Source organism: Stegodyphus dumicola, chromosome X1 (genome assembly GCF_044657685.1).
Source record: "Stegodyphus dumicola isolate Sdum_Otavi_A_Nest chromosome X1, ASM4465768v1".
NCBI classification, from domain to species: domain Eukaryota; kingdom Metazoa; phylum Arthropoda; class Arachnida; order Araneae; family Eresidae; genus Stegodyphus; species Stegodyphus dumicola.
Genome location: NC_140780.1, coordinates 196,858,767 through 196,881,340, shown reverse-complemented (window position 1 = coordinate 196,881,340; position 22,574 = coordinate 196,858,767). Strand labels below are relative to the sequence as shown.

The following is a 22,574-nucleotide window of genomic DNA, read 5'->3' as shown; positions in this document are numbered from 1 at the left end:
ATTTAAAAGCTTATTCTTTTGATAATTCTTTAGTTGAGCATATTTATTTATATGCATTTGGTTGTGTAATATTATTCCCTCCTTCTGTATTTTAAGCGCATCTGAAGTTAAACTTGCGTGTCGCTTTTTAACAGTGTAACGTTTTAGTAATCTATCATTGCTGATGGGCGAAGAAAAAGAAAGCGGTCATTGAGGAGCTACCTCTTTCTCCATGGGCTCTTTTCAGCCCCAAATTCTTTCCTGGCAACTTTCCAGTTCAGGTACAGATAAAAGAATAGGTAGGGGCAAATGATTTATGGATGTCTCCAGAGGCTCTAGACAAGCCTTGACAGCAACAAGGACTTAATTGCTTCTGCGCAAACCGTATTCATAGGTTTTTATTGTTAAGTAAGTCCTGCTTAGTGATACTTTGTTACAATACAGTTCATTCTATGGGCGATCTTTTTTACGTTGAAAGACGAATGTCTTTACCCCTGCATCTTCAGTTCTCGACCTTTTATTGTAATCACTTCATTTACAAACGCTGATCACCTCATTTTCAGGTATTTTTTCCTTTCCGCTGTCAGGAGTTGTGACGTTTATATGACAATTTAACAAGTGCAGATAGTATGCGTGAGTGTTAAAAATACACAAAATCTGTTTTGATTCGCTCAGAATAAAAGGAGGAAGACGTTCCTGATGCATCTGGAATAGTCATTCATAAATGAAACATACATGGAAGGATTTTCATTAATATTTCATTTGCTAAAGTTAATCATGGTTATTGCATTTTACAGTAAGATATCAATCACAGCTATCTTAGCTTAAAGCTTAATGTTTTTTTTTCCAAGATCTTATCTTTGATATTTATAAACTGAAACTAGTATTCTAATTACTAATATGTTTATTTCATCAGGAAGCTAATACATTATTGAATAAAAAATTTTTCTTTCAAGCATGAATAAAGTATCAAGCGCTTCAGTTGCTGAGAGTGCAATTTGTGCAGGCGCAAAATGATTTTCTACATAATAATAAGAAAAAACACTGTTTTATAAACATCAAATACAATATGTTAGGGATAACAATCTGTTTCATTTTTCAGAAAATTAACACATATTTTTTTTTCAAAATGTTCTGATATTTGTTAACATCACGATAGTAAACTCAATGATTTCAAGTCAATGAGAAAGAAAATTATGGAAAATGTTCAGCAACGTATTCAATTTCACAACTTATCCATCATCATATAGTATGCAATACTGAATTTATATTGGTCATAAAAAAGCTAGCTTTAATATGTAGTTTAATTTCTTAACTCGAATGCAGACATTTCTGCGTAAGAGGAATTATTTTTTAAAATATGGTTTCCAATGATTTTTGATAAAATGTTATAATGATTTCAATATACATTTTTGTTAATATTTTAAGTTATGCATTATTTGCATCATTCTTAGATTCTTGTAAATGTGTTTTTATGCAAATATTTTAAGCAGTTGTGTTAGTCATATGATTCCTTTTTCTGTATGTGTAATAAATGAACATTCATCACAATTTGTGATGACTTTCCTGCACGTCATAGAACGTGCAGATGCGATAGACTACTAAAGGGTACAGAAACGCTTGTGTAATCGTTCGGTTTTCGTCTGCCAGATATTTTATAAATGGACACAACAGTGTTATGGAATTCAGAAGTTGCAAGAAACCTAAATTTACTTTGATGTACTCTGTGTGAAGACTTGCAGTGCTGTAAGGTAAGGAAAGATTTTTGAAAGAAGCCGAAATATATTTTAAATTATACTTCTTAAAAAAAAGTAGTCTTATAATAAAAATATCATCTAGGTATTAATGTGTAATTAGTTATCCTATATATTAATGTGTAATTAAATAGTCTCTATACTATTGTGTAATTAATTAGTTTGTGTACTAATGTATGATTAATTAATCTATATATTAATGTGTAATTAATACTTAAGATTAAATAGCGTTCTTTCTGAATAAATGTAATTAATTCTAAGAAATATTAAACAATCATATTTGTATAACTTTTATTTATTGATAAACTAGAGTGTTGATAAATTCGTAGACATTTTTTAACTAATCTTAAGTAAAATATTTTAATCGCTATAATTTATACATAGTTGTGTATATATATATATATATATAATTTCATATATATACAGAGATAGACAGATAGGTAATGAAATTTCAATAAATAATCTGACGAAATTTATGTTTAGATTACTTAGATTTAAAAAAAATAGATGGCAATATTTTTTTTTTTACATTTTCATCTAATCATTTTTAAAACAACTACTTTCCTATGAGAAGCAAAACTTTGTGATTATTAAAACATTTTTTGAGCGGGCATTTTAAATTCTATTTTGAAAATTTTAAAATAGAACATGGAACAAATAAAGAAATTTTCATCCGCATTCCAAAGCAGTTACAAAATATACATTTTAATTTACATTTTGAATGTTTTAACTACAGTAAATTGTAGATAAATTTTAGTAAGCATTTAATGAACCAAAAAAATCTGTTTGTGATTAGTTGGGAAAGATTTTCAGGTACAAAATAAACGAATTCTAAAAAGATGTCTATTTACTTATATTTGAAGCTTAAACATAAAATAATTTGCTATGCAGAAATGTTTTTAAATCCAAAGAATTTTAATGATAATATATTTAAGAAACTCTTTCCTTAATATACAACTCGCTGCATACATACATAATAACATGTCAAATAACAAAAATAATATGTCAAATTATATTTTTATATACATACAATGCAATTATTTAACAAAGTAATTTCTGTTATTCTGAATTATTTAAAACTAGCCGCTACGCGGCCAGCCTTCTTCTGGTTTTTAAATGTATCGGAAAATTGCCTAAAGGGAACACCAAACATTAAATTTAAAAAATGCACAGAATTTTACTCTGCATAACAGCTTTATTTAAAAAAATCAATAAACGTGTATTACATATAAAAAAAATTACAATAAAATAAGCAATATCCCATAATACAAATATTAAATATCCTAATAAAGAAATTAACCAACTTCTCGTTGCCTTCTGTCGACAAACGTCCAGTACCCAAGAGAAACATTAAATTTAAATTAAATATAAATAAAATTAAGAATTTTGAAAAAAATCACTTCGAGGTGCACTGGTTCTTGTCTAGAAGCACCCCTATATACCAAATTTCTTAGCAGAACGAACGAAAAACACACACACACACACACAGACTCTTCCTTTTATATATATAGATTGAGTATTACTTAACGCTAAACTAAATACTCAACATTTGTAACAACACTTAATCTTATAATTTTGATAAAAATGTGTTTGCATATTTTAATTCAGATGAGCTTTGAATTACTATAAAATACACATCCCTTATGCAGCAATTCCAGTTTATCATAGGGAAATCCCTTGTCAAATGAGGCTCCTTAAAAATCGGAAATTGTAGAACTGCATTACATTTAAATCATATTTCTTTTCGTAATCGATTTTTATTTCTTAAAATTGCCCTTTATTATGATTGGCTATTTCAAAATTTTAGTTTGTTAATTTTCTTTTACATTCCTAATTCATGACACGTTGCTTGATCATACACAGTCGTGCTGGAAAAAGGAAAGACCACGTTATTAATTACATATTCCTCTGAAGAGAAGCATACAGTGTTATCATTATTCTTAAAGCCAACCATTAAAATAATTTTCTATGTCGAAATTAATAAGCTGAAAGCATCAACCGAGTATTCATTATTGACACCCGTATTTTCCACTCATGATTTAAACTAACTGCTTTCAAAATCTGAACACGACTTTTTCAAGTGTAAATGAAATTTGTAAAATATCCTGCAATTCTTAAGACTGCTTAACGATAAAATAAAGTGAATATTGAATTAAAACATCCACTTAAACACGAAAAAAATAATTCGAACACTCAAATAACATTTCTCATTTTTTTATTATTAATTATTCAGCATATGCTTAGTCCCTTTTTAAAAATTCCTAATTTTACGAAACTTTTAAAACAAAATATTATTATGTTTCGAATTTTAATGTGATATCAAAGTCATACTGAAATATCAAATGCTTGACATATAGAAATTAAAGCACCCAAAAATTTAATTAAAAAGCATGATTCTTAGTCCTAATCATCAATCTGAATAACACGCACTAATAAGAAACTTATATTCGGGTCAAAGCTAGCTTGAAAACACTGAATAAAATACAAGTGATGTACATCAGACAACGATATATTATATCAGAAGTAAAAGAGCAGATAGCCCGGGTTTGCTTTGCCATAATAATAATAATAATAATAGTAATAGTAATAATAATAATAAAATAACGATATTTCAATCAATAAAAAATACTTTAAAATGCTTCTAATAGCAGATGAAAGCAATTCATAAATATAGTATTTAATTTTGTATTAATTCGGTTTTATATAGTTTCTTCGAAATATCTAATCTGACCCCTGAATAGACACAGAAGATCTCCAATAAACTTATTTTACTTCATTTGGCTTGTTTGATCGCTAAGTCAACCCACAAAAACTTTTTCTTTTATTATTTTTTCAGTTTGAACCCGATAACGATCTTTGGAGCTTTTCACTGATTAACTTTACCGTTAAAGAGCTACTATGTAACTTTACATTATATGTGCCTTAGAGATTGAAGTAAATGATATAAATGTAAACTAGTTTAGTATATGGATTGCATGCGTTATCTAGTGAATATACCGCAAGGGGAGGAAAGAAACTGATTTACGTAACGGATCGATTTCCGCTACACATGGAGAAGACTACGAAAATACTATGTAGGATTATCCATTCATCGAGATTTGAACCCAGGTCAAACAACCTTTGTTCAGGAATCTCAACAACTTGGATGTTGGTGGGCCTGAAGGCGGATCAGACGTTTTATGCTCGAGTGCCTAAACAACTTTGTATATCTAAATGGGGTACATCTAATATCTATAGCAATGCTTAAAGAAGAGAAATACATTGAAATTAGCAGTAATTCGGTCACTTATGATTAGCTTTATCTTGATTGTAGGAATAGTAATTTCCTCAGAATTATACAATCATCTTCGTATTTAATCGTTTTTACTGTCGTTTGCCTTTGTACAACCAGTATTTCAGATAGCTGCGTATAAATCAAAAATATTTATTTTATTACTTATTTATAAAATAAGTATATTTCAAATTTCTTTATTAAAAAGTGCAGTTTACGCATTTGAAAAGGAATATGTGTGCAAAACAACAGCAGATTTGATCCTTTCGTTGTTTTCTAATTGTTAAAGCAGAGTTAAAAATAATCCTCTGTTCTTCGGAAGGTTCAACTGAAATACATTCGAAAGCATAAAATAACTTATGTTTTTAGTTCCTTTACAAGTAGCAATGTAAAATTTTTTATTTTAAGCTTGGCCTACCTTGCATATTTTATAATTCATTCTCTTTTCATTATTCTATCATATATTTAGTAAACTATCTCTGAATAAACTTCCTAATTTTATACTAATTCATTTATGCAAATGTTCATTATTAAAGATATTTTTAAATACTTAAGTACATAGAGTATAAAATGTTGTAGGTAAAGCACTTTTTGAACCTGGTTTTTAACAGGAGGATAGAATGTACTTTTAAACTTTAAAAATTTAATGTACCTTTATTTTATACTTCAAAGTCAAAAATTCAACTATTTTAAACCTAAAGTATGAATGTCTTCCCTTAATTAAAAAAAGAATCATTTTGTGAAACTACGAATATTTAAGAATTTAAATATTGCGAAAGAATATTCGCAAAGTTTTATTTATTTATTTTATTAAAATTTTTTTAAAGAAATTATGTTGGAACTCTTTTAAAATTCATTATTTTATATTAAGCTTAAAACTTAAGCTGATTACTTGTAAAATAAATATTTCTTATAGAAATGCATTTAAATTATCGAAATAATAATAAAAATTATTCCTGTAAATTTTCGAAGCTACATTGTGTTTTTTAGACAATTTATTCGACAGCATTTATTTGACATACGATCATGTGGATGAACGATTTGTTCAAAACTTCTTTTTGGAATTTACGTACTTATTACTGTATTTAATATTTAAAAGCGTAAAAATTCAAAGCATATCAAATGATTTTTATACTTCTAATATTTCTGCTTTTACTTTAGTTATACGTTTAAAATTTAACTTTTACACGTGCGATCAGCAGTGTAATTCTCCCTCATAAATTTAAAAGTTTACAGTTTAAATTTTATATTTCAAATAGATTTGTATCACGTTTTATACGCCAAGAACAGAAATGGAAAGAGTGCGCGCGACAATTAAAAACTGATGGAAACAAAATGAAGTATAATTTTAAGCTGTAAAATAATAAGAAGGAAATGTAAACCCCTTTATAATTCATTAGACCTCAATTTAATGTGTATGGGATACCGTAATTTAATGTCGGCCTGTGCTGTGCCGCGTAAAATATTACATGGAATACAGCTATTACTCCAAAACGAATTTTTTTTATTGTTTTCTGATTCTAAATGCAATGCTAAATCTGTCAAGAAGAATTAAATTAAATAAAACTAATAAATAAATATGATGTTTTGAAAAATCTGGACTACAAATATAAAAATGAGGTAAAAGAAAAGTACTGAAACAAGGAGGTAAGAGATAAGTTAAAACAAATTTAATTGACAACAAACCACAAATAGAACGTCCAAGCCATTTCCCGAAATGCTAAGAAGAAGAAGAATAGAAGTATTATTTGTAATTCGAAAACCAGTGCAATCAAATTGACTTTATAAGCATAATGAAATTTTAGGAAGTGTACTAGTGAAGAAACTGTTAGGAATATTTTATAAAAAAAATATAAGTTTCATGGACGAATATCTAGAAGAAAACATTCTCTTTGTTAAGCGAATCGAAAGGCAAGATTATATTTTGTTAAGACCTGTAATAAAAACCCTCAAGATTTTTGGAATTCGATTACATCTGTAAATGAAGAATATTCAATATTTTTAGAAGGGATGAAAAGCAAATAGTATGACGAAAGTTCAGGACTGAGCTTCAAATGAAGAATCTTACTTCTTCAGGTAATCATAGTGGAGGTAGCCAAATTGCCTGGGATTTGTACGAGTCCTTGCGGCTTTGGTAATCTAAGTTTTATTGATGGTAAAAGGGATAAATTTATACATTTGAATATTTTAAAAGAAAAATTGTAAAAGATCTTTAAAAAATGTGTACTTTCTCGCAGCGCAAGTGTTGTAAAACTAAAAGTTCCAAGAACATTGCTCATGTTAGTAAACTATGGGTTTCGTGTAAGTATCCACATCTAACCAAAACGTATGCGTAGGTTCTAGACCTCTACTCTACTGAGCAAATTTGCAGCAAATTGCAAAACAAAATTAATAAATATAAAATTTCCATCGGAAATTAACTTTGACTATAGCTAACTAAAATATGGGAAGAAACAGAATTCAATCTCCATCAAAATTTCGGGAAATTCATGCTTTGGAGATTCAGTGAAGTCATACAAACTAAAGGAAGCTAATACATTTTTATAGAGCCTTTTAGAGTTTTTTTTTAAACTATGTTTTTGAGCCCCCAGTACTTTTTTACCATTATTGACTCTTTCGTCCATCAAAAGTGTACGGATTAATATTTATTTACTGATATTTAAAAATAATTTTAAGATTTTTTTATTTTGTTTCTCCCTAAGATATGGCATATAAGAAAAGTATTTCGCTTAAGTTAAATATTCATTTATTCTCTCAAAAAAAAAAAAAAAAAAAAAAAAAAGTTCGAAAACTTGCTATGCTCGAATATTCTTTTGAATCACTGTATTACGTTAATTTGTGTTGAATGGTAACTATAAAACAATGTCTGAACTACTTAAAACTCATTTCATAATATAAAATGCTTAAAACACAGATTTAAAGTTTTAAACGTCTATCACAAAAGCCACTTAATGTTTCTTAATTATCATTTGTTTTGACAAATCATTCCATTTTCATTAACATTAAAAAATAATTACCTACAAGAATCTGATCATATTTTTTAATCAATTGTAGCTGAAAACCGTCAATAATCAAAGTACTAAAGTAAACAAATAGGTTTTCTGATAAATTTAATTTTTCTGTTCAAAAGATAATTTTAATGTATTTATTTATTTATATATATCGGATCTCATAATATTTAAATTATAAAATTTTATCAAAGAGAACCTTTATGAAAACACTTTTATTAAGTTATCTGAATTTGTTTAGGCTCCTCACTGGTTACAGAGAAGACGTTGTTTGCGGGAGCGGTTGACCGGAAAAAAATTTGGATACCAAGTGAACAACTTCAGCGCTACAGAGGAAAATGTAAATTTCCACGAAACACAGCGGGGTTCGAGCATTATGCTGGAAACAAATTTGAAATTATGGCACGAAAAATGAATCTGTTTTCAAATTAAAATATTTCAATCCTTTAGTAGTCATCATTTTCCTTCATATTAATAATCGCACATATCTGGCGTTTTAAATTCGCCATTATATGCGTTGCGAAGTTTTTACATAATTCAGCATAATTGTTAATATTTTTTGTTTCAAAACATGGTTTCAGCTATAGAATTATGATCTTGAGAATTTTATTTTTGTTTGTTTCATTCATAAGTGCAGAATACTTTGTCGACGTTGATGCTTACCTTCAGCGAACAGAAATTTCAGGAATTTTTGATGAAAGCTATTCACATTTCATTGGAGCAGTGGGAATATTAATAATTAAATGTTTATTAATAAAACATTATTAACATTCTCGTAGCTTTTCATAATGAGATCGAAGTTATTGAAATGCAAATTAATGTAATATTTTACGGAAAATTAGGAGAGAAATTAAGCATGGTATAAGCACTAAAAGCAAAATTAGGGCTTGAGAATGCATTCTTTCATTTCACATTAAAAAGATCGAGTATTTTGGGTGCATTTCTGGGAACTTTATTTCATGTACAAAAATAAGAATTCTTAGGAAGAGGGAAGGAACACATGCACGGCAAAAGGTAAAAGCTGAAATCCATCTATTACGTTTTAGCACTTCTCTTTGGCATATTTCAGTTACATTAATGTTTCAGTTTGTTTGTGACTAACTTAATTTACACAATTACATGCAAATTTTAATGATTCTAAAAGCATATTTAAGCGAAAAAAAAAAAAAAAAAAAAAAAACCGTGCTAGTGTTTCATTCAGTTTAACTAATAAATTTTTCATTTATAACTTTTTGAAAAATGCTTAAAATAAGAAACTGCTTCATGCTGTATAAAACATAAAAATAACATCATGTACGAACGTTTATCATCAACCTTGTCATTTACTATCAAGGTAATAATATTATTGATTCTCGAGAAATTACTCCGAATCTTGAACTTACACAAATAAGCAAACTCACATTTAATGAGCTTTTCTAATAATTATATTCAAATATGCAGAATTCGAATAACTTCATTTCATTTATTGAGCTTCAAGCTGGCTGTACAAAAGTATTTTGGATTGACTGAAAAATATATAAGGGAGTCCGGAAAAAATATTTTACTTTTTTAATTTATGGTCATTTTTGTTACGATTTTCTTTCCGACATGTTATGTTTTCATAAAGATAACTTTCCGTATGAAAAACTATTCAACTATCTGAGTTTTAAACTAATATTATAAATATTAAAAAAATTTTTAATTTTAAATATATGTAGTTCTTTACAATAGTCATTGAACCAATTGAATAATTTGCATAACATTTTCACTTCTGGGTATAGAACAGCATTCCTATCAATAATTTTCAAGATTTAGAAATGTATGAATTGTAAAACCTTACTTAATTTTAAAATGAAAACCCATTTTTCTAGATTGATTTTTCGCTCAAATCCGAAATCCTAAAAATATTTTACTTGAAATGAAACAAAGACCCTTAAAGGGAATGATTCTTTTGAAGAAGTTTAGATAAAATTAAGAATTCATGTAAAAATCCATTCTGAGATAAAACTACTGGGCACTTGCCCGTTTTAAGAAATTCACATTACGTCTTGCTTTTTACCACTTACATTTATAATTCATAAACTTGAAACATAACAATGAAAAAGATCTGGAAATGAAATATAACATACATTACAAAGAAATTTTGAGGTATATTAGAACAAAATACATGTAGGATATGATGTCATCTCGATTAGAAGTTTGGCAGGTTCAAAATTGGTATTAACAATGAGTTCAAGCTGATGGATGCTATTTGTTTAAATTTAGAATATTAGATAATCAGTTTTCTGTTAAATGAATAGCATTTTAAGCACTTGAAAAATAAATACCAAATTTCAGTTACGTTCTGTCAACTGACACGAAATAGAACAAATTATTACGAAAACATCGAAGATAGATAAACATTCAAGCTCACAATAAACAAACATGAAATTATCTGCCTTCGTAAATGTTACCATAGGAGAAAAGAATTAAAAGCACAATAATCTATAAGTTTGTTTACATGCTGTCAAGTAGACACGGATATTTAAATCCAAGCAGAGGACGTTTCGCACATGGATAGTACAAGAAACAAAATCTTGATAGTCGCCGACATAATTACAGTAGAAGCATGCAGAATTTATAATATAATTCTAAAAATTTTGCAGTATTTTTAGGCCAAAAATAAATAAAAATAAAAATAAGAATAATTAATTTTTTTTCGATTTTTGTGTTCCGGATTCCCTTAAATCTTAGAATTTTAAAGAGTCATTTTGCTATTTTAAATCAGGATTATTAAGCGAAAAAAAAAATCCCTCTATGTGCATCTGTGCATTGCATATTATTGAACTTTTAATACTTTCGTAATGCAAATGTTTCAAGGAACTCTCAGTTTAAAAATATGCGTTAAAGTAATATCAAAATGAGATTGCGTTAAGGAACTGCTTGCCTGTGATGATTAATTTCTAAATCTAAATAAATGTTTATGTTAACTTTAATCATTTGAGCTCTTACAGGAAAATTAATATTAAATTCACTTATTATTAAGACACATATCTGTTTAGAATTATTTTTTCATAGAGATTAAAGTTGACTTTAGATATATATTCTATAAAATAATGTTAATGTTTAACAACATTTTGAATGTAGGTTTTAACGCTAGAAAATATATTACTGAAAGCCTCTTGGAATTTTAGATACTATAAATTAGCTTTCATTTATAAGTAGTTTTATAGCATATTCTTTAAAGAAATCTATTTAACTTACTAGGGAATCTGTAGGTATTACTGATGTTAAATTTTTCACGAAAGCTAAGAAAAGCATTGAGACTTTTCTGTATACTTGAAATATTTAAAGAAAATAAGTTTTCTATTTGTTTTACTTATAGTACTTTGATAAAATGTTTGAATAATACGCATGAACATTTACTATAAAGGAATATTGCGATATATTATGAAAAATTTCAATAATTTCTATTGGAAATCCTTTGATTACAAAACAGTTATTACCAATTAAATAAGGTCTGGAAAAGTTAATACATATTTTTTCATGTTTAAAACTTCGCTACAAAACAATAAGTTGTCTTTGAATCACGTTGCTGAACAAGAGATTTAGAGTAACTAGATGAATAGTAAAAAATGTGTCTATTTTCAATTATTCATTATTATCTTCTTTATGGAAAAAAATCCTATTTTTTAGTTTAAGAAGTTGTTTTATTAACATTAAGTAGAGAAACAGAGTATGTGCCATTTATTTAATTTGGTTCAATACAAGAGGTACACTGAGACATTTAAGTCTAGTATTCAATATTCGGTAAGCATGTTTCTCAACTTGATTAATAATTTTTTAAAGATGAAAGATTGTAAAATGCATTGGATGAAATAGGAACTCGTTCAGTAGATAACATTGATAAATGTAGCATTATTAATATTAAAAGGAAAATTTTGGGATTACACAAACGTTTAGTGACTGCCTATTTCTTGTCAGATCATTCATAATTTTTCTCTTTGCAGCGAAATGGGAATCAAGTGATTGAAACAATAAGATACACGCATATTTTTCATGTATTAATCTTTCTTTCAATCAGTGATTAAATGACCTAAAATGTTTAAAATATAAAAGAACTCCATCAGTTTCATTTTTTACAAAATCGTTTTATTACACAAAAAATTTCTGCTTGTTTGGTTCTGTATGATACAATGCGATGTCGATGATATGATACGATGAATTTTCGACTTGATTTTAAACCTCTTGATTGCTTATTTTCGACAGAAATATACTTTTCTTTTCTTTTCTTTGCCGAACACATCAGAAAAATGGTTTTTACTTAAGGGTTGGGGAGAAGAGTTAATAGTAATTTTTCAAGTAACTACTCATAAAATAACTTCCAGCGAGAAAGCTTTGAAAAACTTCGAATAATTATTTGGTAAATGTACGTTAGGTAAGAACAGAAGGATGATTTAAAATAGCCCTTTTGAAATGTCTTATTAATAAATGCTGTCGAATAACTCTTCGTCTAATGAAAGTTAAATTTCCAATAACACGGAAATTTTAGGTGGTTGAAATCTACAGAAGATAAGGGAAATTTAATCTCCCAGTTATATGTAGACTTTAATAATTATTAATGTAAAAATATAATGGCTGAATCACTTATAAGTATCTTTTTAAATGTTACTTTCTGATATAATTAGCGGTGTTAAATATATAAAATGCTGATCATAGTGGTTCATTAGTTAGCTGAATTATAATTTATATTTTCTTTTCATAGTTGCTTGTATTATTCCGTGGTAAGGTTATTACAAATCATATCAATGACGGTATTTATGTATCTAAATTAATTATTATAACAGTGTCACTAACATTGTAATTTATACTTGTATTTTATCTCTGTTTAACAAGACTGTTGGTTGTAATTTAAAATTCAATATTATTCTACCACATTGAAATTGAAATGATTAGCAAATCAATGATTTTAGAGATAATTTGTTTCAAACTCATTGTTCTTTATTATTAATTATAGAAACTGTAACATTTTTTTCTCATTAATTTATTGGCACTAGAAATAAAAAGACTAATCTACTTTTATTCTTGAATGTAGAGCGGAAGCGGGGAAGACAGACTTATACCCGGTACCAGACACTGGAGTTGGAGAAGGAATTTCATTTCAATCGCTACCTGACTAGAAGACGTCGCATCGAAATAGCACATGCTTTGTGTCTCACAGAGAGGCAAATCAAAATTTGGTTTCAGAACCGACGCATGAAATGGAAAAAAGAAAATAAAGCCAAGCTGGAAGCAGGGCTCGCTATAGGTCCAACTCCTCCCGAACTAACACATCTTGGGGAGCATCCTCAACAGTGAAAGTTTTAAAGGGTTCCTCCTGGTCCAATCTGATTGCATCTACCATCCGATTACGCGAGCAGCTTGGTTGGAAACACCGAGTTAGGTTTAATTTTGCCGGTATTTGTTTGTTGATGTGATCTCCGTTTCGTCTCACCTGTAAATGACATACATCAATTCTAATGCTGTGAGTGAGATTTACAAGGAATGTTGAACTAATATGAGCAAGCTCAATCTTAAAAATTAGGGACCAGATAAAGAGCGGGGGGGGGGGAAGACGCATTTTGTCCAGGCCGAATCATCATTACTCGAGTTAGTTGATGTTTCATTGACAGAAAAATAATAGCATTATCAGAGATACTTAAGAACGAAAGCATCTCTGTTCAGTTGGTCAGTAATATACTGCTTGGCTATTTTTTTACTGATATTTCAAATTTTGTTTATTTTGGCTGCAAACGTGGTATTTGGAAAAAAAAAAGTTTTAAATTATAAAATGTTGTTAAATGCTTTTAGATTAAACATTAATATGTATAATTTTTAGAGTTCAGAATTCCTTGTAAAATCACTTTTATAAGAGGTTTTTTGCGATGATGTTAAAATTTGTCCTTCTTTAGGGAATTACTGTTATACGTGTACGCAATGAAGCTAACCAAATTATACAGTCACGAATGGTGTATTGTACAGTAGCACCTTTTTGAATAACAAACACAGTGCAATCAATGATTTATTGAAACGGCTGATTATGCCGAAGATCACAGTGGTTAAAAGTATTATAATTTTTCACCTCAGCAAAGGAAGTATATGCATTTAATTTTTACTGTTATAAACAGAAGGCTACAATAAAAAGGAACTTTAACTTGCTCGGCAAAATAATCTCTTGAAGGCTGAACTATATAGCTTATCATGTGATTACACATGGACTTGGAGCCCTTAATGAAAAAACAATTCTGGTTTTTGGAGACTATATAAACTGAAAATTTAGAAACGGACATTCAATATGTGTAAAGTGTGTATTTTGTTTATATATGTGCTGTCAGATTCTGACTGAAAATATTGGTGGATAGGTTCTGTTATTACTCTTGTTCTGTATATTTTAGTCGCTTTTTATTCCACAGAACATATCCAGTTGAACCAGAAAAATGCAAATTTTGTTTTCTACTTATTACGTATGTTTAACGTTTCATACAGCAGTTATAAATGGTAAGAAATTTAGGCTAAACGAAAGTTCAATATGCTCATGAAATAGTTATGTACAAACATACACAAAGAAGAATTAATAGCTTGAAAGAGTAACGATTCAAAAGGCTGTAAATTGTGTCAATAAATACTCTAAATTACTGTCTATTTATAAAGAGGAAATTGAATATAATTTTTTCATTTATAATTTCCCCCTGTAAAGTAAGATCTAAAAATAGTCCATTTTCTAATGAACTAATTACGAATTCTTACTGTTAAAATTTGAAAATGAATTCATAAAGACAAATTTGAAATGCACATATGTTAATCTAAACATAATGATTGATAGAAAACTCAAAACTTATTTTTGTTTTGAGACATTTGTGTAACATTGTAAATAATGTAGTTAACACAAAGCTGACGGTGATTTTAGTTATGTGTGAATTGTTTGTTATACGTGTAACTACTGTTCAATTGTTCTTATATGTAAATGTCTTTTGCACAAATTTATCATAAAAAGCATGTATAATTTATTAATAATGGAAAGCATAAATAACGAGATTTTTTTTGTTTATATAAGTGTACAATTTCATATATACTTAAGGAACTACTTGTTAGACATTTCACATTTTCTTTCATATATGTTATGAAAAGTTGTGTGACATAATTTGCTCCAGGTTAAAAGAAAAAAAAAGGACATGTGTTTTTTCCTGCATGTTTTTTTTTTTCAGTCTGAAATATTATAGCACTTACCTTTATTACTAAATATCTCAGCCATTTGGGTTTAGCTATAAATTAATTGTCATGTCCAGAAGAAGTTTTTATGTCTGTTTTAAGACTCAACTGCAAGGAAAACTGAAAAATTGCATTCCGTCTGTGAGAAAATATAAAGTCTTCTCCTATGTTTAAAAACATAGCAGCTGTAAACCTTTTAACACAATAATTTATTTAGATATTTCATTTCTTTTTCCTTATGTATATATTAGTTAATCATACAAAGATAAAACAACTAGCTAATGATTTTGAGACTAAGTCTTTTAACTAACGGTCAAATTTAAGTTTTTCTTCCCCCTCATATTTCGGTCTAAAGAATTAAAACTTCATGAATTACAGTAATAGTCCTATGCTTGAAAATATATTCATTGCCGTTTGTTATTAATTCTAGATTTTTTTGAAGAAATTCCTGCACCTCAGGAAACATAATTAAATAATATTCTTAATTTACATTATTTTTGGAGATATTTATAGTTGAGAATGAAGCTATAAAAGCAAAAGAAGGCATTCTTTAGGTTGGGAGTATCTCAAATATTGTTAAAACTTGCTTTGACTTAATATTGTCTGTAATTGTGTATTCTGAACAATATTATGTTACTTAATTGAGAAAGTAAAGGCTTCTTATTAGATATTTCACAATTTTTAAACTGTGAACTTTTCCCCTTAAGTTTTCGGAATTTTTGTCTTTAGTTACACACTGCTGCAAACAGTGTGTAACTAAAGACAAAAATTCCGAAATGATATTGCTTCAGAGTAACTAGTGATAAAATATACTTTCATTTTATTTAATATATGGATATGTGGGAAACAACACTGAAAAGAGAAATAATTATTGTTATTTAACATTATTAACCCTACCCTGGGAGGAATGAAGAAAAAAGAATAAGAAAGTCTTCCGTTTAATTTTTCTAAAATTTATATATTGAGGATGATAAAAAAATTATAGTTTCGTACTAAAAATAATAATAAATATATTTTTTGCTTATATTTAAAATAGTTTTATTATATTTGTTAAAAGTTTCTCTGTTTTTGTAAAAACCAAAAATTTTTTTGGACATGATGCAATAAATATAAATAAATAAATAAGTAAATTAGGTAAATAAAATAAAATATTAAAATTTTGCGGACTTTTATTTTTTCTAGGCCTTTTAAAATTTACTTTGAAGGAAATTTGCCTTCAAAATTCTTCAGATGCATAACACAACTAGCTTCCAACGAGGCAAATAATTGCTGAAGTGCAAAAATACTTTGCTTCAGGACAGAAGTTAGTTGACATGCTACAGGAGAACAAATGCATTTCCTTTCAAAATTCAGCTGCATGTTACCTTCGAAATCTTTTCTTCGTTTTTAGGGGACGAGACCACAGCACAAAAGGAGCAAAGAACTTCAGTGCATATCATCTGGTGTCTTCTTTTGTATCACTGTGAAAAGAACATTTGGACAAAAGAAAACATGCCTGAAAGGGAGGTAATTGTTACAGCACAGAACAGTCTGTGACTGACGTAACCTCCTCACCCCTTACTAATTCAGAAAGAAATTTTCAGCTAAAAAATTCCCTTTCCCAAGCATACAAAGTTGGTTGTTCCTAACAGCTCATTCCTATAATGCTTCTGTAAGAAAATTGGCTTCTGTGTAATGCTGTTGCCAGTTATATAACACTATAATGAAGAAAGTGAAGATGAAAGTGAAGGGTTTTAAACTGTAATTAAAAATTGCTAAGGTTTTTAAAAATCTGTAAACACATTACTGAAATTAACATTTAAATCAAAAAATTATAAGAACTCATTTTAAAATTCAAAATTAATGTGCAATGTATTTTAATATTTAAAATGTGTTAGCCATCGAATGTTTTTCATTAGCGGATCCTAATTTAATGGTTTAATATATCTTTCTGTAGAAAATTTTGGCATGTTTTGTCTAATAACAGAAACGATTTGGCATTTATTTCTGATGATAACGAAAATGCATATATTTTTTCAGTAAGGATAAAAGTTTTATATGTAAAAGGAACTGCTCACTATAGATTTATTAGTTTTAGTATAATTTATTCATCCTCAATATTGTAAAATTTAAACTGCATATTTTCAAATCATTAATTAATTAAAAAAATTTTAAGTAATAACTGGTTCTAAAAGTCTTAAAATTTAAAAAAGATAAAGCACTCAAATTTAAAATATGCAAGAATTACAACTAAAACTTAAATATATATGTATATATAAAGAGAAGACATTTTGTGGTCAACCATGAAATTTTAATTCTATATAGCTTGAGTGAAATAATGTGGCAGTGATTGGTAGTATTTTAGTATTAAATTCGGTGGCACTTTTAACAAAATTGAAATTTATTCATATTTTCGTTTGAATTATGGAAGTAGCACATTGCTTTCCTTACAGTTCGAGAAGAAAGAAGTTCCTATCCTAACTTTCCTATGTTAAAATTTTAATCTTAAGCTACAAATAGCTGCCTAAATTCAAATGCACAACTAATTGAACATCCAAATGCATTCTGTATAATTAATAACTTACACGAACTGTAATACAGCGCAATATAAAATATTTTCTTCAAGTTCTTTTATTGATTTGGTGGAACAAGAGGTAAATTTTTTCAGCTGGAATATTACGCATTTTGATCCCAAATTTCTCCTCACTATTTCAATATCCAAAACTATCCCTAAAATCTCTAATGCTTTTCCCTCTTTGTCACCAGCCTTACAGCTTTGGTTATAAATCTTAACCTGTCTATCCCGCCTATTTTTATTTATTGTTGACCCCTCTGGTTCCCTCCCTTTTAGCTACTACTCTACTTCAATAAAGGTGCACCCTTCTGTGTCGCATTCCCTTTTCCTTTAGGGGTTTCGCCTTCTTTTCAAATCGGGAATTCAACACCTGTTATTTCTGAGAGAATTACGAAAGACTGTTCAACAAAAGGGCTGCCTTATGTAAATTACAAAGCGCGGATGCTACGCGTTGAATCTAAGTTTATCTTCTACGCTGAACTAAATTCATAGTCATTTTCGAGTTTTATTACAGTAAATGTCGTTCCCATGGATAAAATACGAGCGGTTAGAATATGAATTAGTCGCAAATTTTAGATTAATATATCATAATATCACGTCACTCATAATATCACTCATAATATCACGTCAAATTAAAACTGGAAAACCCCTTAAGCTTATCGGATTTAACCGAAGTTTATTTTTTTCTTGTTTGCAATAGCAGTGAATTAATTTCTTGAGTGATATTACTGGAATTAGTTTTTAGGAGTATAATATTATAATGTGCCTAGTATGTTTTAAAAGCAGATTTTTTTTAATTCGCTAATAATAAAAAAAATTGGCAGCGTTGATTTAAACTAACATAGAATGAACTTTTCTGAAAGCTAAGAATAATGTTAATTCATAAAATTTCATTTACCATGTGTGGTATTTTTAAATGATTTAACAGTAGACAGCCTGCAAAGTATTTCATTTGAATTTACATCTGCAGACTATTATTGTTGTCAATATTACATTTAATCACTTCGATTATAATTCGTAAATATCACAGAACTATAAATTATAATATTCAGTGTATTATAAAAGATGACTTCAGAATATGTAAACAATTAGATAAATTTTTCGAGTTTTTTTTCTGATTTTGAAATATTGAGGAATTTTATTTGAATACTTCATAATGCATAATATTGAGACTAAATGTTTATGAAAATAAAAACTTTACTTACATGAATGATTTCAGTATGCATATTTCGGGAGAAAGTGGCATTGCTTTCTTTATCCAGAATGCCATTAAGTATGATAAAATGGTCTATAATTTAACGATTTCTATCAGATTTCGAATTATAACCTGAAGATTTAAATAAAAGAAACAATGCCTAAATAATCAACATGTCCTCAAAATACACTCAAAATTCTGTGCAAATAAGTGTGCACTGATAAGTGTAATTTGTTATGTTTTGTTGAATATCATTTGAGAGGCTGAACCATTGATGTTCGTAACGCAAACATATCGTAATTGTATATATAGAAATACATTAAATATGCATGTAACTTATTAAATAAGTTGTCTGATGCTGTTTGGCGATGTAGCTATCAACCACTTTCTGATGTATTTATTTAAATTTTGCCCTGTGACATTTTACTCAAGGGCATAAATGAATTGAAAGTTAATTTAATTTAGTGTTAACCCTTTAAAAATCGCCTACGGTTGAATCATTTAACAATAAAAGTTAACACCTGGATCATTTAATAGTTCTGCATATATGTAATATGAAATGAAACTGTATGCATGCAAGCAAACGAAAGTCGTTTGTCGAAGCTTTTCACCCTACAATACTTCTCAGTCACATTATCAACATCTGAGAAGGCTTTCTTTGGGAAACTTTTATGCTGGAAACCGTTGAAAACAATATGGTAAGAACTAGAGTAGCCACTAATCTTTTATCAATTTAAAGCTGATTTCAAGCTGAGAAAAGCTCTAATATGATGAAGCAAGCTATTCATATACTTAATGTACAATTATCTTTTATTTTCTTCAAGTATTAAAATGGTGAAAAATATTACAGCAGATTAAAAATGTGTAATTACAGTAATTTAAATCATATTATATTAAATACTTTCCCCTCTAAAGCAGATCTTTATTTGCAGTCTACCCGGTGGCGAAAGACTTTTGTATCAATAATTTATTTCATCGAATCAAATCGTATTATTTAGTTTGGCAAGAAAAAAATTCTTATGTATCAACAACAACATGGGTTAAGCACTTAGATTGTATTGATATTTTGTTGTTTTTATGTTGGATTGTTTAATTTTGTGATGATCTGTAAGCCGAAAATGCACCTAATGCCATATTTATATAGTTAGTTAGCCTTTGAATTGATTATAAAATGAGAATATTTTTATTTGTAATTTGCGATTGTTTTCATATTGTGGTTTCTTTTACACTAAAAATATAACTTGGAGCAGCTTCTAATGTAATAGGTAAGTTGTTTAAAATTTTTATTATAGATATTTTCATTGAAACGCATTTACACGTTAAGCGCCAAGTGAATCATCTATGATCGAATAATCTGGTGACGAGGTTCCGTTAGTCATGGGTGACTGACGGTATAAAATGCAGCGATATTTTATAATTTTATATTTAAAAATAAATGATAACATCATAAAGAAATGCGTAACTGAAATTTGTGGATGAATAATACTTTTGTTTATGTTAATGAATCTAATGCAATAAGTCATTTTGCTGAAACATGTTAAGCAGAGATTGTTTCATGTCAATTACCATAAATCGGATGGGGACGGGGTAGTTCCTTGCTGATATCGGGCAGTGTTTCTGTCAAAATGTTGTAGATTATTGTAATAACATTTCTTTCAAAATTTTGACTTCAAAAAATTTTTCAAAAATATTTTCATTCCTTATTTGTACTTCCGAAGCTTAAATAGCTTAAATTTTGAAGTTTTATTTTTTTAATCAGCATCTATTAAATTTCCCTGTAGTTGCAAAGTAAAAAGTTTATTCTTCTTAAAAAGGGGGAGGGCGGCATTAGTTTCGATTTCATTACTATAGCGTCGCCAGCTTGATAGCACGTTAGGCATACTTTGAAAATAGCAACTTGGCGCTTAATACGTAAACAAGTAATTTTGAAATAATTCTCAAAAAGGATTACGTAGTGCGTTTAGCCAGTTAAAAGGAAGTCTACATGATATTCCTTTCCTGATGATATGCACTTAACATCAGAAAAGGAATATCATAACTTAACAGCTAACCTTTTTAAAAATGGTTGAAGCTATTGTTACCATGTCAAATTTCAAGAATTGTGGAGAATTCGTCAATAGTAATTTGAACGTATATGTTGTACTAAATGATACATTTGTATTCAAGAAAGTAATCAGTCTAGATTCTGAACATTATAAAGTGAACACTTAAAAACTACTATATTTATGGGCATGATATGGTGCAGGGCATTATATTACATACCATGTGTGTGTTTCAACTCGGTGAACGATTAAGCATTACTTGCTTACTTTTGTGTCAAAACTTTTACAGGTTTCGATGCCAGTTTATACTTTGTTTATTTGTTATTACTGGTTCCTCAAAAGTGATTTTCATGTTTTGAAATTCATGATTTTATGAAATGTTCCTGATGTCAACTCGAGAGTTCTGCCGCGTGCTTAGAATTTCAAGTGTTCATTCCCTCATTTAGATGTAAGTAGTGGAGGAAAAAAAAATCCAACTTCTACTTAAAAGTATTTGTCATGTTGATATCATTCACTTGTAGGATACAGTGTTGTATATCATTATTTTATGTTTTATTTCATGTGTCTTTAGTACAATTGTGAAAAAATTCAAAGAGTGTGATAAACAACATTACTGTAGTTTCTTTGCCCTTTAATAAACTCTTTGTCTAGTATGATGGTGTTTTTTTCTTTTTGTGGCTTTAATGATTTCTATAACTTTGAATTAGATGAAAAGGTTTCATTTTTTAATTTCAGCAGTAATAATTTTTCCAGTTAACAGAAAAGCCTAAATTAATGCTGTTTAAGGCAACTAAGAACTTTCTGAAAATACATCACTTGAAGTTTATTCCTCCCAGCAGAAAATTAGTTTTCCTGTTTTGGAAAAATAGTATAATTTCATGCTACAAAACTGGATTAACATTATAAGTAATAATATTAATATTAGGAAAATCTCAAATTTCTTGGACAATGCTCTAAAAGTATTACAGTATGCGCGCGTGAGCATTAACACGTACTCCCCCCCCCTCCGCCGAGCACACACACATATATATCCACACACACACTCCACAGTTGGATTTTAACTTGCTTCTTAGACACAAAATTTATCTCCTACACTCATTCCGGGAGAAAGATGGCACCGGATGTATATTCTCATGTTCTCACATTTCAACGGATGTCTGCATCAATAATTACCCAAGATCACGCACTGCATTTGTGTGTTTACCGCCGTTAGTCACGAGCACTTAGCATTGTATTTAGTTGAAACAACAAACCTGGGCTTTCGAACATGGAATACACAAGATAAACACTTTACTTTTTTCATAAAAACTTCAATCTTAAGATTGACTTACTGATTATTTACAGCATACATAATTGCACATTTACATGTGTAAAAGAATGTAATAACGAAGAAAAAATTAAAAAAGATAGAAAATGCATATACATGTAAAAATGTAAGTAATTAAGAAAAATCACGATAATTAATATTTAATTTTATTTTCTGAAAGACAGATACACAAAAAACAAAGTGATATTAATGAAAATATACAATAAAGTTTATCCTTTAACCCGCAAAATAAAAAGAA

At 28.5% G+C, this 22,574-nt stretch overlaps 1 protein-coding gene across 4 annotated transcripts in view; it reads left to right on the top strand.

Moving 5' to 3' along the window:
• The window catches only part of LOC118192162 (uncharacterized), a 201,952-nt gene extending 180,290 nt beyond the window's left edge, over nt 1-21,662 (top strand). For 3 of the 4 annotated variants that reach the window (XM_085807837.1, XM_085807838.1, XM_085807836.1), the window contains one exon: nt 13,066-16,751. In XM_085807837.1, coding sequence (XP_085663963.1) covers nt 13,066-13,328 — 263 coding nt within the window. In that variant the 3' untranslated portion in view covers nt 13,329-16,751. Of the gene's footprint in view, nt 1-13,065 lie in introns of all 4 variants that reach the window. The other variant, XM_085807839.1, reaches the window with a different exon arrangement.
• The last annotated feature ends 912 nt before the right edge of the window (nt 21,663-22,574 follow it).